Below are 20,584 nucleotides of genomic sequence, written 5' to 3' on the forward strand. Positions count from 1 at the left end.
TATTTAATTTCTTTTACTATTCTTTAGTGTGTAGACATAGCCTATTTAGTGATAAATGGATAATAAAATTCTTGATTTAAATTCCTTTAAAAACAAATAAGGATTCATAAATTTCATCTTCTTTTTTCTAGTAATACATTTTTTGTGCCACAGTGACATGCTATTAGTTTTCTAACTGGGTGATATTATTTGCAGGTGTACTTTCCGGTTTCCAAGCACAAATATAAGGTTGTTTTTCCAGTCGCTTGTTGATGAAGCAGATCCTCCAGTAGCTGTACGGCAACTGTCTCCAACAAAACCACGTGCTCCCCTACCACCACTTAGAATAAATATACCAGATCCGGATGCAAGTTTCAGCAGCCCATTCCCTTCTCCAACAGGCACTATTAGGTGAGAATGAGAACATTAGTAAGACTAGTTGCAGCTTGGTGTTCCCTTTTTGTCACTAATTTTTACCTTTAATGTTTTAACAAACCAAATGTTAAAATAAGTTGTACAGGCTTGCATAAACAGTGAAAATGCATATCATACAAACTGATTTTGTTGTTAATATTGTGATATTTAAGTATTTGCTGGTGTCTGTTGTCTTTGTATGTCTTTAAGATTTATTCCTGTTGATACCATCTGATACATTCCTGTTGATACCATCCCCTGTTACATTTATAAGTATTTCTTTCTAGTGTGATTTACATTCTCAGTTATAGAGCCTCAAAAATAATTTCTCAGAACAGACGTGATTTGTTTGTGATGGGTGAAGATGTTGCTCTGCCAGTAGCAGATTCAAGGAAATCTTCAATGTTCCTTATAATTTTTCAATATTTTGCAGCAGTGTAAAGTGCTTGCTTAGACCCAAAATGGTGTCTGTTATTACCAACTGGTGTCAAATAATATAAAATATTTTGTTTTGTACCAGGTTTGTGCATCCACAACCTACTTTCCTCCTATACCCCCATACACCATCACTCCCCTTTCTTAATGATAGATCAGTGATCGTTAAAATAGGCAGCAAAACACGTTATTGTCAGCTCCTTGTAATGTCTTTTAATTGTAAAATTGCTAAGAGTTATCTACTGATAATGGTTTGCCTTCAAAGAGGGAAAGGGTTCACCTTTAGCTGATCATACCACATTGGCAAACCTGTGTCCCTCACCTCTCTTGACTTGAAAAAACTGTATGTTCAAAAATCAGTGATCTCTTTCACCAGTGCAAGTTCTTTGCTTACAGTCTACATGCAGAAAGCAATAGGAATTTTACTTAGCTGCTGAGTTCAGGTGGCAAAGTGATTAAGGTACTGGACTCTTAATCAGGAAGAGTGTGGGTCATATCTTCATCTGGCTGTCCAGATTTAGATGTTACGTAGTTTCTGTCAATGGATTAAAGTGAATTCTGGGATGGTTCATTTTGTACAGAACATTGGATGTTAAACCTTAATCTCCCTTCCCCCCCCCCCCCCCCCCCCTCTATACTTTTTATTTAGTATAAAAAGTTGTTGGGTAAAAAAAAATCTTCTTTGTAGATATTTATATCAAAGAGGAAGAAAATATTAGAATTCTTGGATAAAAATTTAATGTGCAATACCTTTTTTTTTTTTTTTTTGTATTTTCTGCGCCCTTATTCTTGCAAGCAGCTGTGGTTTTCTCCTCTAATCTCTGTGTCATTGGTTCAAACAGTTGCTTGCAGCCTAGCCTCCCATATCAAAAATACAGACCACTTCCTGCACCTAATCTTGAGCATCCCCACCCAGTTAGCCTTTGAAGGGAATGCCTCCCAGAGAAAGTTAAGGTCACAGTGAACAGGTGTGATAAGACACTGTATGTGCCATCACCTATGAGGAGCTTTGATGTTTATGCTTTAGGCATATGTCATCCCAATGCACGGCACACCCAAAGTATGGCATCTGTGAACAATCAGTCTATGAAGGTTGTCATTGTGAACATCCATCTTTGTGTGTCAGCTGTATGGAACATCACCCTCCACATTCGCCAGTGTCAAGAAAGAACAGGAGACCCAGTCCAGGAATACAAATCTATTGACTGGATGCCATATTCTGAGGCACCCCCCCCCCCCTCCCCCACTAAACTTTCCTCAAACCAGATCTCCATAACTCTTGTCTCGTGTGGTTCTCATGGTACCTTCTTTGGGGCGTTTCCTGCTCTCAGCCAGAGAAGCATTCTCCTTCTTTAGCACCTTATGCTGACAGGACTTCCTCTCGGCATCCATGTCCCTGGCAACCCCCTGAACAGAGATCTGATGCCAGACACTGTCTGAAGGAGCCATGGCTTGTAGGTCCCAGGGCTGTCCTCTCTTCATTCTCACTGTGCTCAATGCAGGTAGCCCCTTGAATGAACCTTGTCTACCAAACGTTAAGAAGAAAAAGAGGAGGAAGAATAAGAATTGAGACAAGGCTCCTGCTGTGCCACTGGAGGCACCAAATCCCTCCCACACAGTCAGACTCTTGAGCCAATGTTCATGGAAGTGGTGCTATCCCCAGGGGTGACAGGCAGTGGTCCTGTGGCATGACCAGTCCTCTTGACCCCTTCACACCTAACCTGGCCACCAATCACATGACCATCCAGTAGAATTACAGTGAGTACTACTGTCATCTGCCGGAACTACAACACATTATTTCCCTTCCTCTGCAGTTTTCATTGCTCTCCGAGAAACGCACTTCACTCATGACTATTCTCCAACACTTCGTGGTTATCAGGTGTATCTTCAGCCAGGCCACTTTTTTGTTGTTGAATTGACCATATTAATCAACAGTTTGCCCTCCTTTTCTCCTTATTGGGGGCTTATACACACTATGCCCCCTGTGGGCAGTGGTAGGGGCCTGTTAATTAGACCAGCTTCTCACAGACCATGATCTGTGCATACTGAGTGACTGTTCTCCGTCCCACTTCAATACCACCTGTGGTGACTATTCAGCTATCAGTCGAACAGTCTCAGTCCCCAATCTTATGGCTTCACTACATTGGGCACTGTGCAATGACCTTTATGACTATGATCGCTTTCCAGTGATCCTTTGATTTTCTTGACATTGCCAGACAGACTGAGATTGTGCAAGGTTGTGATCCATGCTGCTGGAACTGCTCTTCCCCTTTGTACAGGTCTGCCCTCACCTCCCAGTGTTGTGTTGGACCAAAGATATTGCAATAGTTATTCAAGATAGCCAACAAGCCCTGCAACGATTCAAATGACATTCTCCACAGAGTAACTTTGTGCTGTGGCTCACTACCTAATCAAAAACAATAAGAAGGGATGCTGGGGTGCTATGTCTCCTCTGTGGGTATGCCTCTTCATCTCAGGTGTGGGCCAAACTCCATGGTCTTGTGGGTGGCCAGTGACCAGTAGCTGTTCGAGGTCTTGTTGCACAGCATGGTTTTTGTACCAATTCCTTGGTTCTTGTAGAACGCCTTGCAACCCACTTTGTAACAGCATTGGCATCTTCTACCTGTCCAGCTACTTTCTACTGCAGAAGTGGCAAGTTGAAAACCTCCCCTTATGTTTCACTCCCCACCAAGCTGACTCCTATAACGAACCCTTCACTGACTGGGAATTACTTCAGGCTCTTGCCTCATCCCATGACTCAGTCCCAGGTCCTGATTAAATTCACAATCAGGTAATCCCACATCTCAGTGTTTTCCAAAGGCAACATCTCCTCAGAGTGTTCAACCATATGTGGCTTCAAAGTGCCTTCCTCTCACAATGGCAAGATAGTGTAGTTGTCCCAGTCCTCAAGACAAGCAAGAATCAAATGTCTCTCAACAGTTACCGGGCAATTACCCTGGCTTGTACCCTTATCAGTGTGGTTTTAGGAAGAGACGATTCTCAACTGACACTCTACTTAGGTTGGAAGTAGCATTCCGACAGTCTCTTTCTAAATGCCAACATCTAAGTTTAGTCTTTATTGTCCTGCATAAGGAACACAACATGGCTTTTTAATAAAAAGCTGACATAGCTGCCTCGTATTCACAATTTGAAGACTAAATGCATGCAGAAGCGTAATGCTGTCTGCTTTCTCACCCACACATTTTGGAGTCATCACATTTAATTTACCCTCCACATTGGGGCACCCTACTGATTTTTATTTGTCAGTTTGTATCCATCTGGTTGTCCCAGGTTCAAATCATCACTTCATTCATCTCCACACAACTCTAAGAGAATAGCATCTCATAGCACTCAGTGTTGAGTGTCTTTATCTTCCTCATTGCCATCAGTGGTCTAGTGACCTCTGATGGGCCACCCTTGCATTGTATGTTGATGATTTTTGCACTTGGTACAGATCCTACTCAGCAGCTTCTGCTGAACATCAGCAGCAACGTGCCATCCGGTGGACCTCTGCAAAGGTTCTTTCCTGTGCTGTCCAATTCTTTCCTACAAAAACAAGGGTCATGCGTTGCTGCCATTGCACTACCTTCCTTGCCAACCCAGAACCCTACTTAGGTATCCAGCATGTGGCCATTGTAGCACAGTCCTGTTTTTTGGGCCTCTTTTTTAATAAAAAGCTGACATAGATGCCCCATATTCACCATTTGAAGACTAAATGCATGCAGAAGCGTAATGCTGTCTGCTTTCTCACCCACACATTTTGGAGTGCATGTTGTGCTGCTCTTACCTGTGTACATGGCCCCGGTTTCATCCTGGCTGAATTATGGTGCTCAGGTTTATGGTTTGGTGGCTCCTTCAGCTTTGACACTGTTAGACCCAGTCCACCATCATGGCATGCATCTGGCCACTGGTACCTTTCAGGTTAGTCCCGTTGACAGTCTCCTTGCCAAAGTGGGGATCTTTGGTTGTCATATTCGACAGTACCAGCTCGTGGTCTGCTATGCAGTCACCATTCAACAGTTCCTGGATATTCCCACATGTTCTATCATCTTTGCATGTGAGTGGTGGTGACCTCCTGACATCAGCCCTTGGGCGGGAATGCCAAGATATTTGTTTCCTCTCTCCGGACTGTGCTCCCCGTGCGTAAATCACGCACTCCCCCTTGAATGTTGCCCAGGCCACAGAATAGGGTTGATATCTTGCAAGGACCTAAAATCTCGATCACCCCGTGTCCTTTTGGCGTCTGTTATGTGCAGTTCTTAGAGTTCCAGTGTGCCTCCATCTTTTACACCGATCACTCAAAAACTGCGTGTCAGATAGGATATGCTTTTGTACCTCCTACTGGTATGGAACACCACTCACTGCTGGGAACGTGTAGTGTGTTTACAGCAGTGCTGACACCCAGTAACAGAGTCCTCCATTTTATCAGAAGGGCCTCCCTTGACTGTGTTTTACTATGTGCAGACTCAGTGAGCAGTCTCCAAGTTATTAACTGATGCTGCCCTTGCCACTCTTTGGTATCTGCCATTGGTCTTTGCTCAGTTATCTCTCTCTGGGTCCCAAGTCATGGGTATCCTTGGGAATGAACTAGCTGACTGTCTACAGGAGCTCTTACTCTCTTCCCGGTCGCTTCGTCAGTCCCAGGTGCAGAATCGCCCCATCTAATAAACTCCGCACAATCGAGCAAACTACTGCAACATGGCACTCTTCCTTCTGCTTCTCCCGGAAGGAATCCACAGTCCTATGTCGTCTCTGCATTGGTCATATCAGGTTGTAGTAGGGAAGTTGAATGGTCAAGTTAGGTTTAGTGAGAAAATTTTGGGGACATGTGGTTCCCCTGTAAAGGAGACCACACATAGGACACTAGTATGACCAATTCTTGAGTGCTGCTAGAGTGTTTGGGATCCACACCACGCCGAATTACAGGGAGACATCAAAGCAATTCAGATATGGGCTGCTAGATTTGTTACTGGTAGGTCTGAACAACATACAAGTGTTACAGAGATGCTTCGTGAACTCAAATGAGAATCTATGTGAGGAAGGAGACATTCTTTTTGAGGAACACTATTTAGAAAATTTAGAGAACCGGCATTTGAAGCAGACTGCAGAGCAATTGTGCTGTCTCCAACGTACATTTCATATAAGGACCACAAAGATAAGATATGAGAAATTAGGGGTTGTATGGAGACATGTGAATAATCGTTTTTCTCTCCCTCAATTTGCGACTGGAACAGGAAAGAAAATGGTGAGTAGTGGTACAGGGTACTCTCCACTATACATCATACAGTAGCTTGCTGATTATTTGTGTAGCTGTAGGACCCATAGTTTTATTTTGTGTTACAAGCCACCTCCACATTATGGTTATTGAGCCCAACAGACAGTAGCTCATATTGTGGTGGACTGCACCTCCTTTTGGTCCTCCATGCTAAGTATGGATTTCTGGATTCATTCTATGTCATTTTAGTTCATTGAATAGTTGACTTTGTTCTCAGTTTCTACAATGAAAGGGGTTTTTATTCTCAGTTGTAAAGTTCTAATCTACCTATGGAGCAGGGGTAGGATGGTCAGCGAAGGGGCTTCTCTTGCTGTATGCTAGGTCTTGGGGTTCGCTGATCCTACCTTCTTGACCAGACCACTCTCTCATCCTTCTTATACACTGTTTTAATTGCTTTTAGATTCAGTTTGCCTTGTTTCTGCTGCGCCATGTTTCCTGTTATAGGTGGCACACAACGTTAAATAGTGGGTGTGGGACAGCTATGGGTGGGGCGTTTCACATCACGTGCAGAGCCCATCTGCTGACTTCTCTGTTCCCTTCATCTTACTTTTATTATTCACTGTAAAAGATGTCCATTACATTTCTAGCCTTCTTATGTTAACTGTTATGAATCTTCAGACTAGATCAGAAAACACTTTTGGTGGCTGTCTCTACTTCTGGATGCTCCACTCTTTGATTGAGAGACTGATGACCTTGTTGTTCAGGCTCATACAGACCTCTTGGGCACCTGCCACCCTACAGTTGTATAAGGCTTGCTCAGGCATGCAGGGCTCTGCCTCGTTTGATGGTTGTTTCCCTTGGGTCTCGTGGGATCCCCATGGAATGGTCTCATCAAACTACTACTACTGAAAGGGATGGGTGTCTCATCAAAGAGGACTCGGTTGATCAGTCCTCCTGAAAAGAAGTCTCAGAATCATAGTAACAGGGCATTAATGTGCCATAACACTTTCATTGTAATAAAGCAAACAGGGGGAGCCTTTGAGAAGGTCTTCCTTTTTATATTCACTGGACATTGGAAGGTATTGCTGGATCTCTAAAAAGTGTCAAATGACTTTGTAATGCAGGCAGCGGGCTTGCCGCAGTGGATACACTGGTTCCCGTCAGATCACTGAAGTCAAGTGCTGTTGGGCGTGGCTGGCACTTGTATGGGTGACCCTCCGAGCCACCATGCGCTGTTGCCATTTCTCAGGATGCACTCAGCCTCGTGATGTCAATTGAGGAACTACTTGACCGAATAGTAGTGGCCCCGGTCACAGAAAACCGTCATAATGACCAGGAGAGTGGTGTGCTGACCACACGCCCCTCCTATCCGCATCCTCAAAGAGGATGACATGGCGGTCGGATGGTCCCAGTGGGCCACTTGTGGCCTGAAGACATAGTGCTTTCATGCTGCTTCGTAATATAACACTTCTAGTTGAAACTGCTAATTCAATATCTAAGCTTCTGGCCTGTAAGGCCTTAGATGATACCCAGTCAAGGCTGAGTTGCATAGCACCCTTAACTTTAGTAAGTGTGTGGTTACCTCCTCCGATATAATGAAGGTGGACTCGTAAAGTCACGTGAAGAATGGAAAAATATGGGCGTCACGGAAGTGCAGAACTACATGAGGAGAGTCAATGACAAATTGGAAAAATTGGCAACATTATTCTAACATTTAGTACTCCAGAGCTACATTAACATATCCTTGCAGGCTATATCCGTCTTAAGTTTCTGCTGTTTATTCCTAACCCAGTGTGATGTTTCAAATGTCAAAGATTTGGTCATACCGCTATGGGATGTAATGGGAGGGCAGCGTGGGGCAATTGTGGAGACCAGCTCACGATTGGGCAATTCTTGTGCACTTCCTCTGAAATGTGTAAACTGCTCCGAGGATCACATAGTGTGGAGCAGCAAGTGTGGGGTTTACATCGAGGAAAGAAAAATTCGGGAGTTGGAAGTCTAGGGACGTATACCCTATGGGGAAACTAAAAAAGCTTTTAAAGCTATGCAATCTCTGGCTTTTGCTACTTGTTGTGCATTTGTGTTAAGATGCCAATTGCCAAGTGTGATGCCTCCACACAAACTCTGACCACAGACTCAAATACGAGCACATGCACTTGTCGGTGTACCTGCTGTAGGGGGGATGCTCTGCTTTAAACGGTATAGTCATTCGGAAGCTGTCAGCAATGGTCTTACTACCTAAGCCACATATCACTGCCCACCATCAGAATCCAACTAAGCCGACCTTGCAACCCATGCAACCACCTCCTCCAAAAAGTAAAGAAAAACATCCTTTGAAAAGTAGTTCCAAGACCAAGAAAGTGATAGTTAAACCTTCGGATCGGCAAGTACTCTCTCTATCCCTGATTGGGACTATGCTCTTGAGAATATGGACTTCAAGTCAGAGGAAGCAGAATGCTGGGGACCAGCTAACATTTCCGACCTCCCCAGTAAGTCACCACCTCTGGAGGGAGGAAACGCGAACAATCTTTGCTAAACGATGGCTTCCACAGGGACTCCTGTGTTGCAATGGAATTTAAGAGGATATTGCTCACATTTAGGAGAATTATTGCTCCTGGTCCAGGAGAAACAGTTCTGCATCTCTGTACAAGAAACACATCTTAAAGTCACTGACACACCTGCATTACGGGGTCACCACCCATACAGGAAGGATGATATTACTGAAGACAGGGCTAAAGGTGGAGTGGCTGTTTCCATTGATGACAGAGGCCACTCATCTCCTGTCCCTCTTACCATGACCATACAAGCAATTGCCGTGAAAGTCCTAGCACCGTTTAATATCACAGTGTGTTCTTTGTATCTTCCACCTAATGATGCTTTCAATGCAGATGCATTGACAGAACTCTTCCGGCCACTCCCATGCCCATTCCTCCTAGTAGGTACATCAGTGCACACAGTGTGCTGTGGGGCTTGTCTGCCACTTACTCTGGGGGTTGGATGATCGAGTCACTCGTCCATTCTGAGAATATCTGCCTTCCGAGTGCGGGTCAGATGGCACACTTTTCCACAACTACAGGGGCTTTTTCAGCCATTGACCTTTGTTTTTGTTCCCCAGCTAATGCAGACTCAGTTCAGTGGGAAGTGGCTACAGATCTACATTCTAGTGACCACTTCCCAGTGTGGATCCGTCTGCCGACTACGATGGTGACTGACAGGAGACAACGCAGATGGATGATACAAAGGGCAAATTGATTGCAGTGTAGTTGACAGGCTATTTTTGAAAAAAATGATTGTGCCCATATAACTTGTGAGATCCAAAGGGTTACCGTAGAGTCCATCCCATGGTCTAGTAACCACCTCAGACGACAGCCTGTGCCTTGGTGGAATCTGTCAGTTGGCAATCGGAGCTAGACAAACAGCTCTGCGAAACTTTAAGCACCGTCCAACTACAGAAAACCTTCATGCCTTCAGATCTGCGAGAGTACACATGAGCGAGTGATAAAAGATTGAAAGAGGGATTCCTGGAGAGAATTCATGACTTCCATTAATCGGTCCATTTCCACTGCATGAGTTTGGGACTCAGTAAGATGGATTTCAGGCAAGGGAAGTACATGTCCCTTTACGGCCTTGTCAAGTAATGGTGTCTTGGTGGACACGCCAGAAGGCATAGCTCGGGTTTTAGCAGAACACTTTTTTACTGTCACTATGTCTTCCAGATGAGCTCCTGCTTTTCAGGTGTTCCATAGAAGTGCAGAGATGAGGACCTCAGTTTCTTCTCCCATAACGAGGAAGTCTACAAACCTTCTGTTCTCCATGTGGGAACTGGAATCAGCTTTGTCTCCAGCCAGAGACACTGCTCTGAGATCAGTTATTCCACACTTCATCATTTGTGCCCTGAAACGAAGGGACGGCTCCTCTTTTGTTTCAGTCAGGTCTGCTTTGATGAGCAGTACCCCACAACTTGGAAGGAGGCAATATTAATTCTATTCTAGAAACCAGGCAAGGACTGTAGCATCCTTTAACAGTTACTGGAGTGTAGCCCTCAGCAGTTGTGTGGGTAAGACTCTTGAATGAATGGTCAACTGCCGCCTCGTCTGGCTGCTTGAATCCCGAGGGCACCTGAGCTGCTCCCAATGTGGTTTCAGGTGCTACCATTCCACCCTTGACAACTTAATTCTACTGGATACGGCATTACAGTAATCCTCCTTGTGTCAAAACCATTTGCTTTGTGTGTTTTTTGACCCCGGAAAAGCATATGACTCTACTTAGAGGTACAGCATTCTTTGTCAACTTCATGAATTGGGACTACGTGGATGCCTGCCACTTCTTATCCAATCCTGTCTCGAGGATCGGCCGGCATTTTTGATACCGTGTTGGCAATGCAATGTCTGACTGCTATGTTCAAGAGAATGGGGTCCCCCAAGGTAGGGTCCTCATTGTCACATTGTTCGCCATCGCTATCAGTGGCATTTCCTCTGCAGTCAGGAGCCCTGTCAAATGCTCTTTGTTTGTGGATGACTTTGCAAATATTTTACTCTTCCTCTTACATTATAACAATGTCGAGATACCTACAACTGACCATTAGGAGGCTGGAAACCTGGGCCAGGACAATTGGTTTTTGCTCCTCACCCGAGGAGATTACATGTGTCAATTTTAACCACGCTTGTCGATGTTTTATTCAACCAGTGTTCGCAGTGAGAGACAATATTTTATGTTTTCAAGAAACTGTGTGCTTTTTGTGTTTTTTATTTGACTTGAAATCAACTTGGATCCCACACGTGAAATACCTACGAACAAATGGCTTCCAGTCATTCAATATTTTGAAATGCCTTAGCCGAAAAACTGAGTAGCTGACAAGCTGCAAGCACTTCACCAAATGTATCCAGTAGACCAGGTGATTCAGCTCATCCATGACTCCTTAACACCATGGCAGGGAGGTGATCATTTACTGGGTACCTGGCCACATCAGGATACAGGGAAACAACATGGCCGACAAAGCCACCGAGGAAGCATATCAGGAAGGTCCTGTCCAATGAAGTCCCATCCTATTGCATGCCATCATCTCATTTTCTGACAGACGCATCACTTGTCAGTGGGAGACTGAATGATTGCAGATGACAGAAAACGAACTGCGGTCACTCGAATCAACACAAGGCTTTGCAGACTTGCTTGTCAGCCTCACTGTTTGAAGGGGATTCTGCTTACGAGACTGTGCATCGGACATAGCCCTTTAACACATGGCTTCCTCCTCTGGCGGGAGCATCCACCGATCTGTGAAGTTTGTAGCATGCCACTTTCAGTTAAGCATATTTTGGCAACATTTGTCCTATATACTGATATTAGGGCAGCCCTCAGTCTTGATAGACATCTGCCCACCATCCTCACAGATACTGATTCCAGTGTAGAGAGGTGAAATTTTGTGAATTGTCAGGCCTCATCCCTAAATTGGTGGAGAAAGGAGGCAGACTTTAATACATTATAACCTGCTCCGCGTGTGGGGATGTCCTTCGTCCCCACCCATGAGATTGGTAAGCTGACTTTTTGTCAGGGTGCTGATGACCGTGATGTTGAGCGCCCCTCATCTCAGATCACCACCACCCACCCCCACCTCTCCCCTGTGGGCCTGGGGGTTAGAATAGGCCCGAGGTGTCCCTGCCTGTTGTAAGAGGTGACTAAAAGGACTCTCACACCTTTTGGCCAAAATTTTCCCGAAGAGCGAGCCAATTGGGGAAGAGTGCCTTACATCATGCATTGTGTCCATCGTGCATTGAGATCTTTAGCCCACTTTCTCATTGTGGCATTGCAGTCCCACTCATCCTCCATCTCTTGAGCGAGGGCACCCTCCTGGGTGTGTTTCTCTCCACCCACTATACAGTGTTGTGTTCTGTGCCAGTGATGACCATGGAATTCTTTGCACCTCATATCCAGCATGGTAGACAGTCCATTGTGGTGGGGCTACCATGTACCCTGTTGGTTGAAGCCCCCTGACTACACAGGTATCGCTCTGCTGATGCCTGCATTGTTAACTCCTCACGTACGCCAAGGATTAGATGCCTGTCACCCTGGAGCATCGGGACTCCCGGCAATGGCCATCCTGCCAGGTGGTCTTTGCTGCGGCTAGGTGGTGCCCGTGGGAGGCCCCCTGGTTGAAGTGGGTGGCATCAGGGCCAATGACACGTGATGAAGTGTACCACGTCATCACTTGCTGGTGATCTACCGCCAGCAGTCTCTAAGTGTCCCAAGTCTCAGTACAGTGCAAGCAAGTATGATCCTAAATCGTACCCCTCCCTGGCCACACCATGGGAGGAATGCCAGGCTAAGAATGGCAGTGAAACTTATTCACCCCAGTACGTCGTATGTTTGAGAGGTGACGGGGACTCCTTTGATTCGATGAAGCCTCAGTTTTTTTGTACAGCATTTAGAGGACAAGTTTGGGGAGGTTGAGGGCTTGTCCAAAAAGCGGTCAGGGTCAGTCTTGATAAAAACGACATCCTCTGCCCAGTCACAGGCATTACTCACTTGTGACAAGCTGGTGGATGTTTCCGTTACCATCACAACTTATAAGAGCTTAAATGTGGTCCAGGGTATTATATTCCACAGGGACCTTCTCTTGCAGTCTGACTAAGAGTTGCGCACCAACTTAGAGCGGCGAGGAGTTCATTTTTTCTGGTGCGTCCATTGGGGTCCGAGGGATAATCAGGTTCCCACTGGTGCCTTCATCTTGGCCTTCGAGGGTGACACATTACCCAAGAAGATCAAGGTATTGGTCTACCGCTGTGATAGTAAGCCATATATCCCTCCCCAGATGCAGTGCTTTATGTGCTGGAAGTTCGCCCATATGTCTTCCCACTGTACTTCCGGCATCACAGGTCGAGATAGTGGACATCCATCCCATTCCCATATTCCATGTGCCCTGCCTCCCATCGCTGTCAGCTGCGGAGAGCATCATTCCCTTCCTCACCAGACTGCAGGATTTTACAGCGAGAAAGGAAAATCATAAAATACAAGACCCTGGAGTGACTGACCTACACTGAGGCCAAGAGGAAATTTGAGCACCTTCATCCTGTGGCTACGATCTCCTCTTATGCCGCCGCTATGAGAACAGGTGTAGCCCCATCAGTCTGCAGGTTCCAGTTCCAGTCCCTTGGGTCACTCCCTTCCCAGGTTTCTGCTAGAGGGAAAGGTGAAACCCGCCAGTGGTTAAAGAGCCCAAAAGCAACTGTTCGTAGGGCTTCACCATCATCTTCAGTCCCGGAGACTGAATCAGTGAAACCCTCCCAGCCAGAGAAACCCAAGGATCAGTAAGAGAAATCCAGAAGGAAGATCCCCAAGACCAAGGAATTTGCAGTGGCACCCACACCACCGCTGCCTACAAGCTCTTGTGTCTGAGGATGAGGTGAAGATTCTAGCATCCGCTGTGGACCTAGATCTCGTCAGGCCCGCAGACGCAATGGATATAGCCTGTTGAGGAAATAAGCCCGTGGCAGCAGGTGACTCTGAGGTGTAGACTGCCTCATTGAGTGTTTCACGCCTTCCCAGTCTCACGATCACATCATCCTCCATTGGAATTGCGGCGATTTTATCCACCACCTGGAGTCATGCGGCCTACTCGCTTCAGGTCAGAGTGTCTTCCACCAGGGTCGCTCTAGCACTGATAATCTTGTCCCTCCGAACAGCCTTTTCCAAATGCCAACACCTGGTTGCCGTCTTTCTTGACTTAAGTAAAGCAAATGAATCAACCTGGCGACATCATATCGTTTGCCACAGCATATGAGTGGGGTGTCCGGGGTTCACTCCCAATTTTGATCCAAACCTTTCTGTCGCTCTGTCCAAGTCGGTGCCTCCTGTAGTTCCCCCTATATTAAGGAGAATGGCGTTCTGCAGGGCTCCGTATTGAGTGTATCTCTATTTTTAGTGGTCATTAACGGCCTAGCAGCAGCTGTAGGGACGTCGGTCTCCCCTTCTCTGTATGTGGATGACTTCTGCACTTCGTATTGCTCCTCCACTACTGGTGTTGCTGAGTGTATCCTACAGGGAGCCATTCACGAGGCGCAGTCACGGGCTCTAGCCCACAGTTTCCAGTTTTCAGCCGCAATATCGTGTGTCGTCTGTCGGCGTTGTACTGTTCATCCGTAACCTGAACTTTATCTTAATGATGATCCACTTACTGTAATGGAGATGTATCGGTTCTTATGACTGGTTTTCGATGCTCGATTGACTTGGTTACCTCATATTCGTCAGCTTAAGTAGGCATGGTTGGCAGTACCTCAATGCTCTCCGCTGCCTGAGCGACACCAACTGGGGTGCAGATCACTGTATGCTGCTGCAGCTCTACAGGGCCCTTGTTCAATCCCGCCTAGACTATGGGAATCTGGTTTATGGTTCGCACTCAGTGTTGCGTTTACTCAACCCAGTCCACCACTGTGGCATTCTCCTAGAGACAGGAACTTTTAGAATGAGTGCGGTGACCCGTGTCCTGGTGGAGGCCAGAGTCCCTTCATTTCAGATCCAATGTGCACAACTGCTTGCCAGTTATGTTGCACACGTTTGTAGTTCTCCTGAGCATCCGAATTACTGTCTCCTTTTTCCACCTGCCTCTGTTCCTCTCCTGCATTGGTGGCCCAGGTCAGCACTCACGATTGCGATTCGCATGCGATCCCTTCTCTCCGAACTGGAGTCCTTCCTTTTACCACCTCTACTTGAGGTCCATTCACGTACACCTCCATGGTGTACACCTCGGTTGAAGCTTCATCTGGACCTTTTGCATGACCTTCAGGACTCCGTTAACCCCGCCGCTCTCCGCTGTCACTTCCTCTCAATTCTTGACATGTTCCGGGGCTCTGAAGTTGTTTACACTGATGACTGCTGGTAATGTTGACTTCGCCTATGTCCACAGATGCCATATTGAACAGCATTCGTGGCCCGTTGGCCGCAGTGTATTCACTGCAAAGCTGGTGGCCATATCTCACGCTCTTCAGTACATCCATTCCTGTTCTGGTGAGTCGTTTCTTCTCTGTTCTGACTCCTTGAGCAGCTTACAAGCTTTCGACCAGTGCTAACCTCACCATCCTTTGCTAGCGAACATGCAGGAGTCCATCTCTGCCCTGGAATGGTCCAGTCGTTCTGTGTTGTTTGTGTGGACCGCGGGACACGTCGGAATCCCAGGTAATGAGCTTGCTGACAGGCTGGCCAAACAGGCTAGGCAGAAACCGCTCCTGTAGATGGGCATCTCTGAAACTGACCTGCATTCTGTCTTACGCCACAAGGTTTTTCGCATTTGGGAGACAGAGTGGCATAACAATATGCACAACAAACTGGGTGTCATTAAGGTGACACTGAATTTGTGGAAGCCTTCCCTGCGGACTTCTCGCAGGGGATCTATTGGCCATACGTGGCTCACACATGGTTACCTCTTCTGTCGTGAGGACCCACCACAGTGTAGCTGTGGCTCCCAAATGATAGTTGTCCACCTCTTGCTGGACTGCCCACTTTTAGCCACTCTGCGGCTAACTTTTAACTTTCCCAGCACCCTACTTTCAGTGCTGGGTGACAATGCCTCAACAGCAGCTTTAGATTTATGTTTTATTCGTGAGGGTGGGTTTTATCATTTGATCTGAGTTTTAGTGCATGTCCTTTGTCCCTCTGTGTCCACCCTAGGGTGGAGGTTTTAATGTTTTGTAGACTGGCTGGCTTCTCCTTTTTTATTCTCTTGGTCAGCCAGCCACGGTAATTTGCTTTCTTGTTTTTAGTCTCTTCCCAGTTTCTTGCATCTCTCGGTTGTTTTCTTGTCCTGTTTTGTCCATTGTAGTGTTTGTTATTCTTCTGGTTCTTCCTTTCTCCTGTTATTGTGCCTTACGTCATTTTAGCATTCTTCTTTCCCTTGGGTAATTGTTCTACTGGGAACAAGGGACAGACGACCTTGCAGCTACGTCTCCCCCCCCCCCCCCCCCCCCCACACACACACAAAAATAACTATCGAAATAATTAGAAAACATTAGCTTATTGTTAGTGCGATTGTCCTTGTAAATTGTGCAAGTAATGCATAATGGTTAATATTTTTATTTTAGTGCTGCCAACTCGTGCCCAGCTAGTCCCCGAGGAAGCCATGGAAAACGCAATATTAGTGCAGATCTTCAGATGGTGGCAGCGTATGCAGCAGCAGCTGTTGCTAGTAGTGGCCCACATTCTGTTGTTAATACGGTCACTGTCGCTACATCAAGCTGTGATGATAGGTAATAATGCAGAAGCACAATTACATACTTTATTTAGGGCATACTGATGATAACATATTATTGTAATGAAATACAAGGAACCAAAGATAGATGAAGTCCTGACTCCAAATGTCAACGATGTGCAGACAATGGCCCATGAATAATGCATTTTGTATGTCTTCTTTTTTTCTTATCAATGATATATTTGCCAGGACCGGTAGGTAATTATAGGAAAGATCTGTTACAGAGTCACCGTGATATGTTCTGCTCACTGATAAGCATTTTTGCTAATATTGAAATGTTCAGATTTTAGAGTAAAAATAAATAGTAAATATTGGATTGAGAGTTGTACAGTGAATGTTTTTGTGTGATTAGGCGGCAATAGTTCCACAAGATTTAGGAATTCCTACTGAGAATGAAATGACAAATTTCAGGGGGAAAAAAAAAAACCTGCAACGGAGGAATAAGGACTTTGTAGAATAGAATCTTGATTGTATTGAGATTTTTTTATGAAACTGTTTTTTGTACTTCCTTCAGTGACATTGATTTGTATCTTATTAGTGTAGACGTTTTGTGGTCAACTTTAATTGGTAAATACAGGCAGGGGTTCCCATTATCTTCAGTATCCTCTGGGAATAAAGACACATCAGTTGAAACATATAAATGATGGACCCATTACTAACTTTGGTTATAGCTATTCTTCATAGTATGATAATTCATAATCTTTCTTTCAGGCCAGACAATGGTTCCTCTAGTCATAGTGGCCTTGCAACCTTGACATCAAGCCCAGAAAATCAACACAGTTCTGGTGTGGACACCATGGGCAATGGCCACAAAGTGTACAGACAAGGTGGTCACAATGGCACAACTACATGTCCTCCACCAACTGTGGTCGAACCTTGCAGTCCACCAAAGGTTAATTATTTAAGATTCTTTTTGATATATTGAACAGGAAGGGAAGCAAAATTACATCTACATAGCTAATAACAATTCTTAAACTGCTCTCCCTCATCTTCTATTTTAATAGCTTTTTCATTATCTTTGTCTGTTCAGCTTGTAACTTTGACATAAATTAAGTGTTTCAAGTGTCTGTTGAGGAAGTAAGTGAATAAAATACACTAGTTTAGCAAATTCTGTGAATTAAGGTAACAACCAGCTTATGAAGTGTTTACTTTAGCAATGTTTAGAGAGGGGTGAGAGATTTATCTGGAGCTTGTCTATGTCCATAGTATAGGTTGTAAAATTTTATTTTTGTAGTAAAATACAAATAAGTACGCAATCTGTATTATACCTTTGAAATTCAGAGCAATATGTGGAATTTTGTCAGCTGACTGGAAGAAGATGGGTCATTATGGAAAGAAGATCGAAGTTAGAAATTCCATCTGATTTCCTGTTCTGCAATAGTAAATCTCTGAACAATTCATTTCTGAATGTATTTTTCTGTTAGAGGTACAGAAGACTAAGTGGGTGCTACTAGTATTGCCAGCAGTAGTAGTAGTAATGGTAGAAATAACAACAATAGAAAAAGAAGAAGAACAAGAAGAAGAAGCAGAGGAAGAAGAGTGATTATTGTAAGGAATCAGAAGTATATCATAGTTTTTATAGCTATTTGTTGTTTTTCTTTTAGTTAGCTGCAGATTTACGCCATGCTAATGTCTCTCAGCTCATTTTTGTGATCAGCATCCCTTGACACTTGGTTAAGTGAATGTTGCATTACAGTTGCTATATCTTAAGCTCCTCTAAGTGTTATTTATTATCAAATGAGTACTTATATTGGTCTGAAGGGTTTAAAAGCAAAATTTGGGCGAAGTTAAAATTCCATAAACAAATGGTAGAGAAGAGAGCTGTAAACAATTAAAAGGATAACTAAATGTTATATGTATTTTGGATCTGCCACTGGGTAATGTTGCATAACTCTCACAATATTTCTTCGAGACAGCAGCTCATCACTGTCGGGTAGTTGTTGCTGGAAAGTAATCCACACTGGCATTCTTCCTGTAGAGACCTCGTTCGAAAGCCGCATATGCGCAACAGAGTTTGTTTTAGATGGATGACAGTAACGTGTCCAAACCCCCCCTACCAGGAACCAAAGTGTGACATCTTGTTGGAAACTGTTGCTTTCCTCTATATCTAATGACAGCAAGTGTGAACTCCAGGATTTACTTATTCAGAATCTTAAGTCCCTTTTTATAAGTTTATATACCATGTGAATATGTATTTACATAATGTGATCTGGTAATCAATCAAGGAGCTGTAAAGATCTGGTGATCAATCCAGGAGCTCTAAATTGAACATTTTTTGTAGAGTCATGTAACTAAATATGATAGTAAAGAGGCCTTTACGCCAAAAGAAATTGTCAGCAGTTTTCTTCTGCTAGATGCTTGTATAGCACCTTGAGTGCAGCAAGCTGTGAACCATTTTAAAATGTTCCTCCAAATGCTATGACATCTTGTAGTATACCTGCAGACTGGGTTCAGCAAGGCATAGGTTCTTATATGGTACATGTATGTATACTCAAGGTTATTGTTATTATTATTATTATTGATATTATTATTATTATTTTTATTATTAGACAGTGCATTGAAACTGTTAAGGTGGTTCATGAGTTTATCTCGGACAGCTCACACAGAATATTTTCAATAGAAGGCCATATGTAGTTTTTTTTAATTCGATCATAATTAAAAGTGATTTTTCCAACTCTCAGTTTCATCCATGATACACACAAACATATGTAATTTTTATCTGCTATTCAGCAGGTCACTGGTATGTGTAACATTATAGTTCCAAGTAAACTATTTTCAGTGTTGTAACGGTAGAAGTAGAAGTATGTACTTTAAAGAAAGCAAACCTGTACATAACTTTCAATAAAGAATGTCCTTTTCGTTACTCATTCGTGAAGGCAGGAATACATTTGTTGATATTAAGCTAGAAAATGATTTCTCATGAAAGCATAGCTAAATGTTTGCTGTACAATGGATACTTTAAACTTCATAGCTGCTGAGTGGAAGCAGCTCATACTTTGTTTGGTATAACTAATTTTAAAAAAATAAATTAAAAAAATTGGCTTGCCTTCTTGCTGCCCAGAAGCGGATATTTTCCAATAAATATCTTAATTTAATACTAAAGTGCAAATAGATAACTTTAGCTATAGTGTATGTATAACAGTAATATCCTATTTCATGTACCCGTATTTTAAGTAGTCACATATCGTATTTATTACTTTTAAATGTAAAATTCGTTTCACTATGTATCATTATAAATAGCTTACACTGTGCGAGTTCTTCCAGTGACTTAAGTGTTACTTTTGTTTTAATAAAACTATAACATTTATTTGATAAAGTGAAACATCTTTGCAGTTTTGTTGTTTCATTTTGTAGATTATGTGTTACATAGTAAATGTGACCAGAGTGTAATTTACAGTCTTTTGTTTTGTTTTCCAGGACGATACAAAACCACCATATTCATATGCCCAGCTAATTGTACAAGCCATTGCTTCAGCACCAGACAAGCAACTAACACTTAGTGGTATATATTCGTATATTACCAAAAACTATCCTTATTATCGCACAGCTGACAAGGGTTGGCAAGTGAGTATTTTCATCATGTCTTAATGCTCGCTTATATCATAAAATCTCAGATTATTATTATTATTTTGTATGTGTGTGTGTATGTGTGTTTGTGTTTATACAGTGTGCCTCCAGTGATATTAGTATTCATTGCAACACTTTTCTATTGTAATAGTACTACTTTTGTTTTCTTTTATTGCTTTACTTTTATTCTGCAAAGTAATCTAAAAAGTACAAATTTATGCCGTAGAAATTGCTTCAAGTATGCTGTTGGATTGTGGTAAAAAGCACAATATCTTGTTAAGTACAGGTGTATATTTAAGGTCAAAGAAATAATCATGGACACTCTGTACAACACAAGGAATATTGGTATCATTACTGTTCTTCCTCAATTCTCAAAACCTGGGGTAAAACGCACTCAATATCCATGACATGCAGGGGCTGGCTTACTGGTTGGAAGCACTAGCACTTGTGCAGGTAGACTGCCTAGCCAGTGTTTGAATACAACTGTGTGCATGTTATGCCTCAAGGTCACTTGTTTACTTTTCTGGCGGGAGAGTTTGTTTTGATGACGGTGGGCTTCACTCAGTTGGCAGAGCTACTGCCAAGAGAGACATTTATATCATCATCAAATGCATTTCACACCTCAGATGTCCTGTGAAAGGGCAGTCATGGTGTTGTGACCTATGAATACTTTATTGCATATTGTAGGTCATAAAAAAATAAATATCTGTTAAGAACCATGTTCCATTAGGTTTTCCAGT

General features: G+C 43.7%; 1 protein-coding gene across 2 annotated transcripts in view; it reads left to right on the top strand.

Moving 5' to 3' along the window:
• LOC126331017 (forkhead box protein K2) overlaps positions 1–20,584 on the top strand; it is a 96,577-nt gene that overhangs the window by 11,105 nt on the left and 64,888 nt on the right. For both annotated transcript variants that reach the window (XR_007563251.1, XM_049996437.1), the window contains exons 2-5: positions 196–390; positions 16,111–16,275; positions 16,989–17,169; positions 19,695–19,841. Coding sequence is in view for 1 of the 2 variants with exons in the window: in XM_049996437.1 (XP_049852394.1) it covers positions 196–390; positions 16,111–16,275; positions 16,989–17,169; positions 19,695–19,841 (688 nt within the window). In the remaining variant the exon portion in view is untranslated. The remainder of the gene's footprint in view (positions 1–195; positions 391–16,110; positions 16,276–16,988; positions 17,170–19,694; positions 19,842–20,584) is intronic.

This window comes from Schistocerca gregaria, chromosome 2 (genome assembly GCF_023897955.1).
Source record: "Schistocerca gregaria isolate iqSchGreg1 chromosome 2, iqSchGreg1.2, whole genome shotgun sequence".
Classification (NCBI taxonomy): domain Eukaryota; kingdom Metazoa; phylum Arthropoda; class Insecta; order Orthoptera; family Acrididae; genus Schistocerca; species Schistocerca gregaria.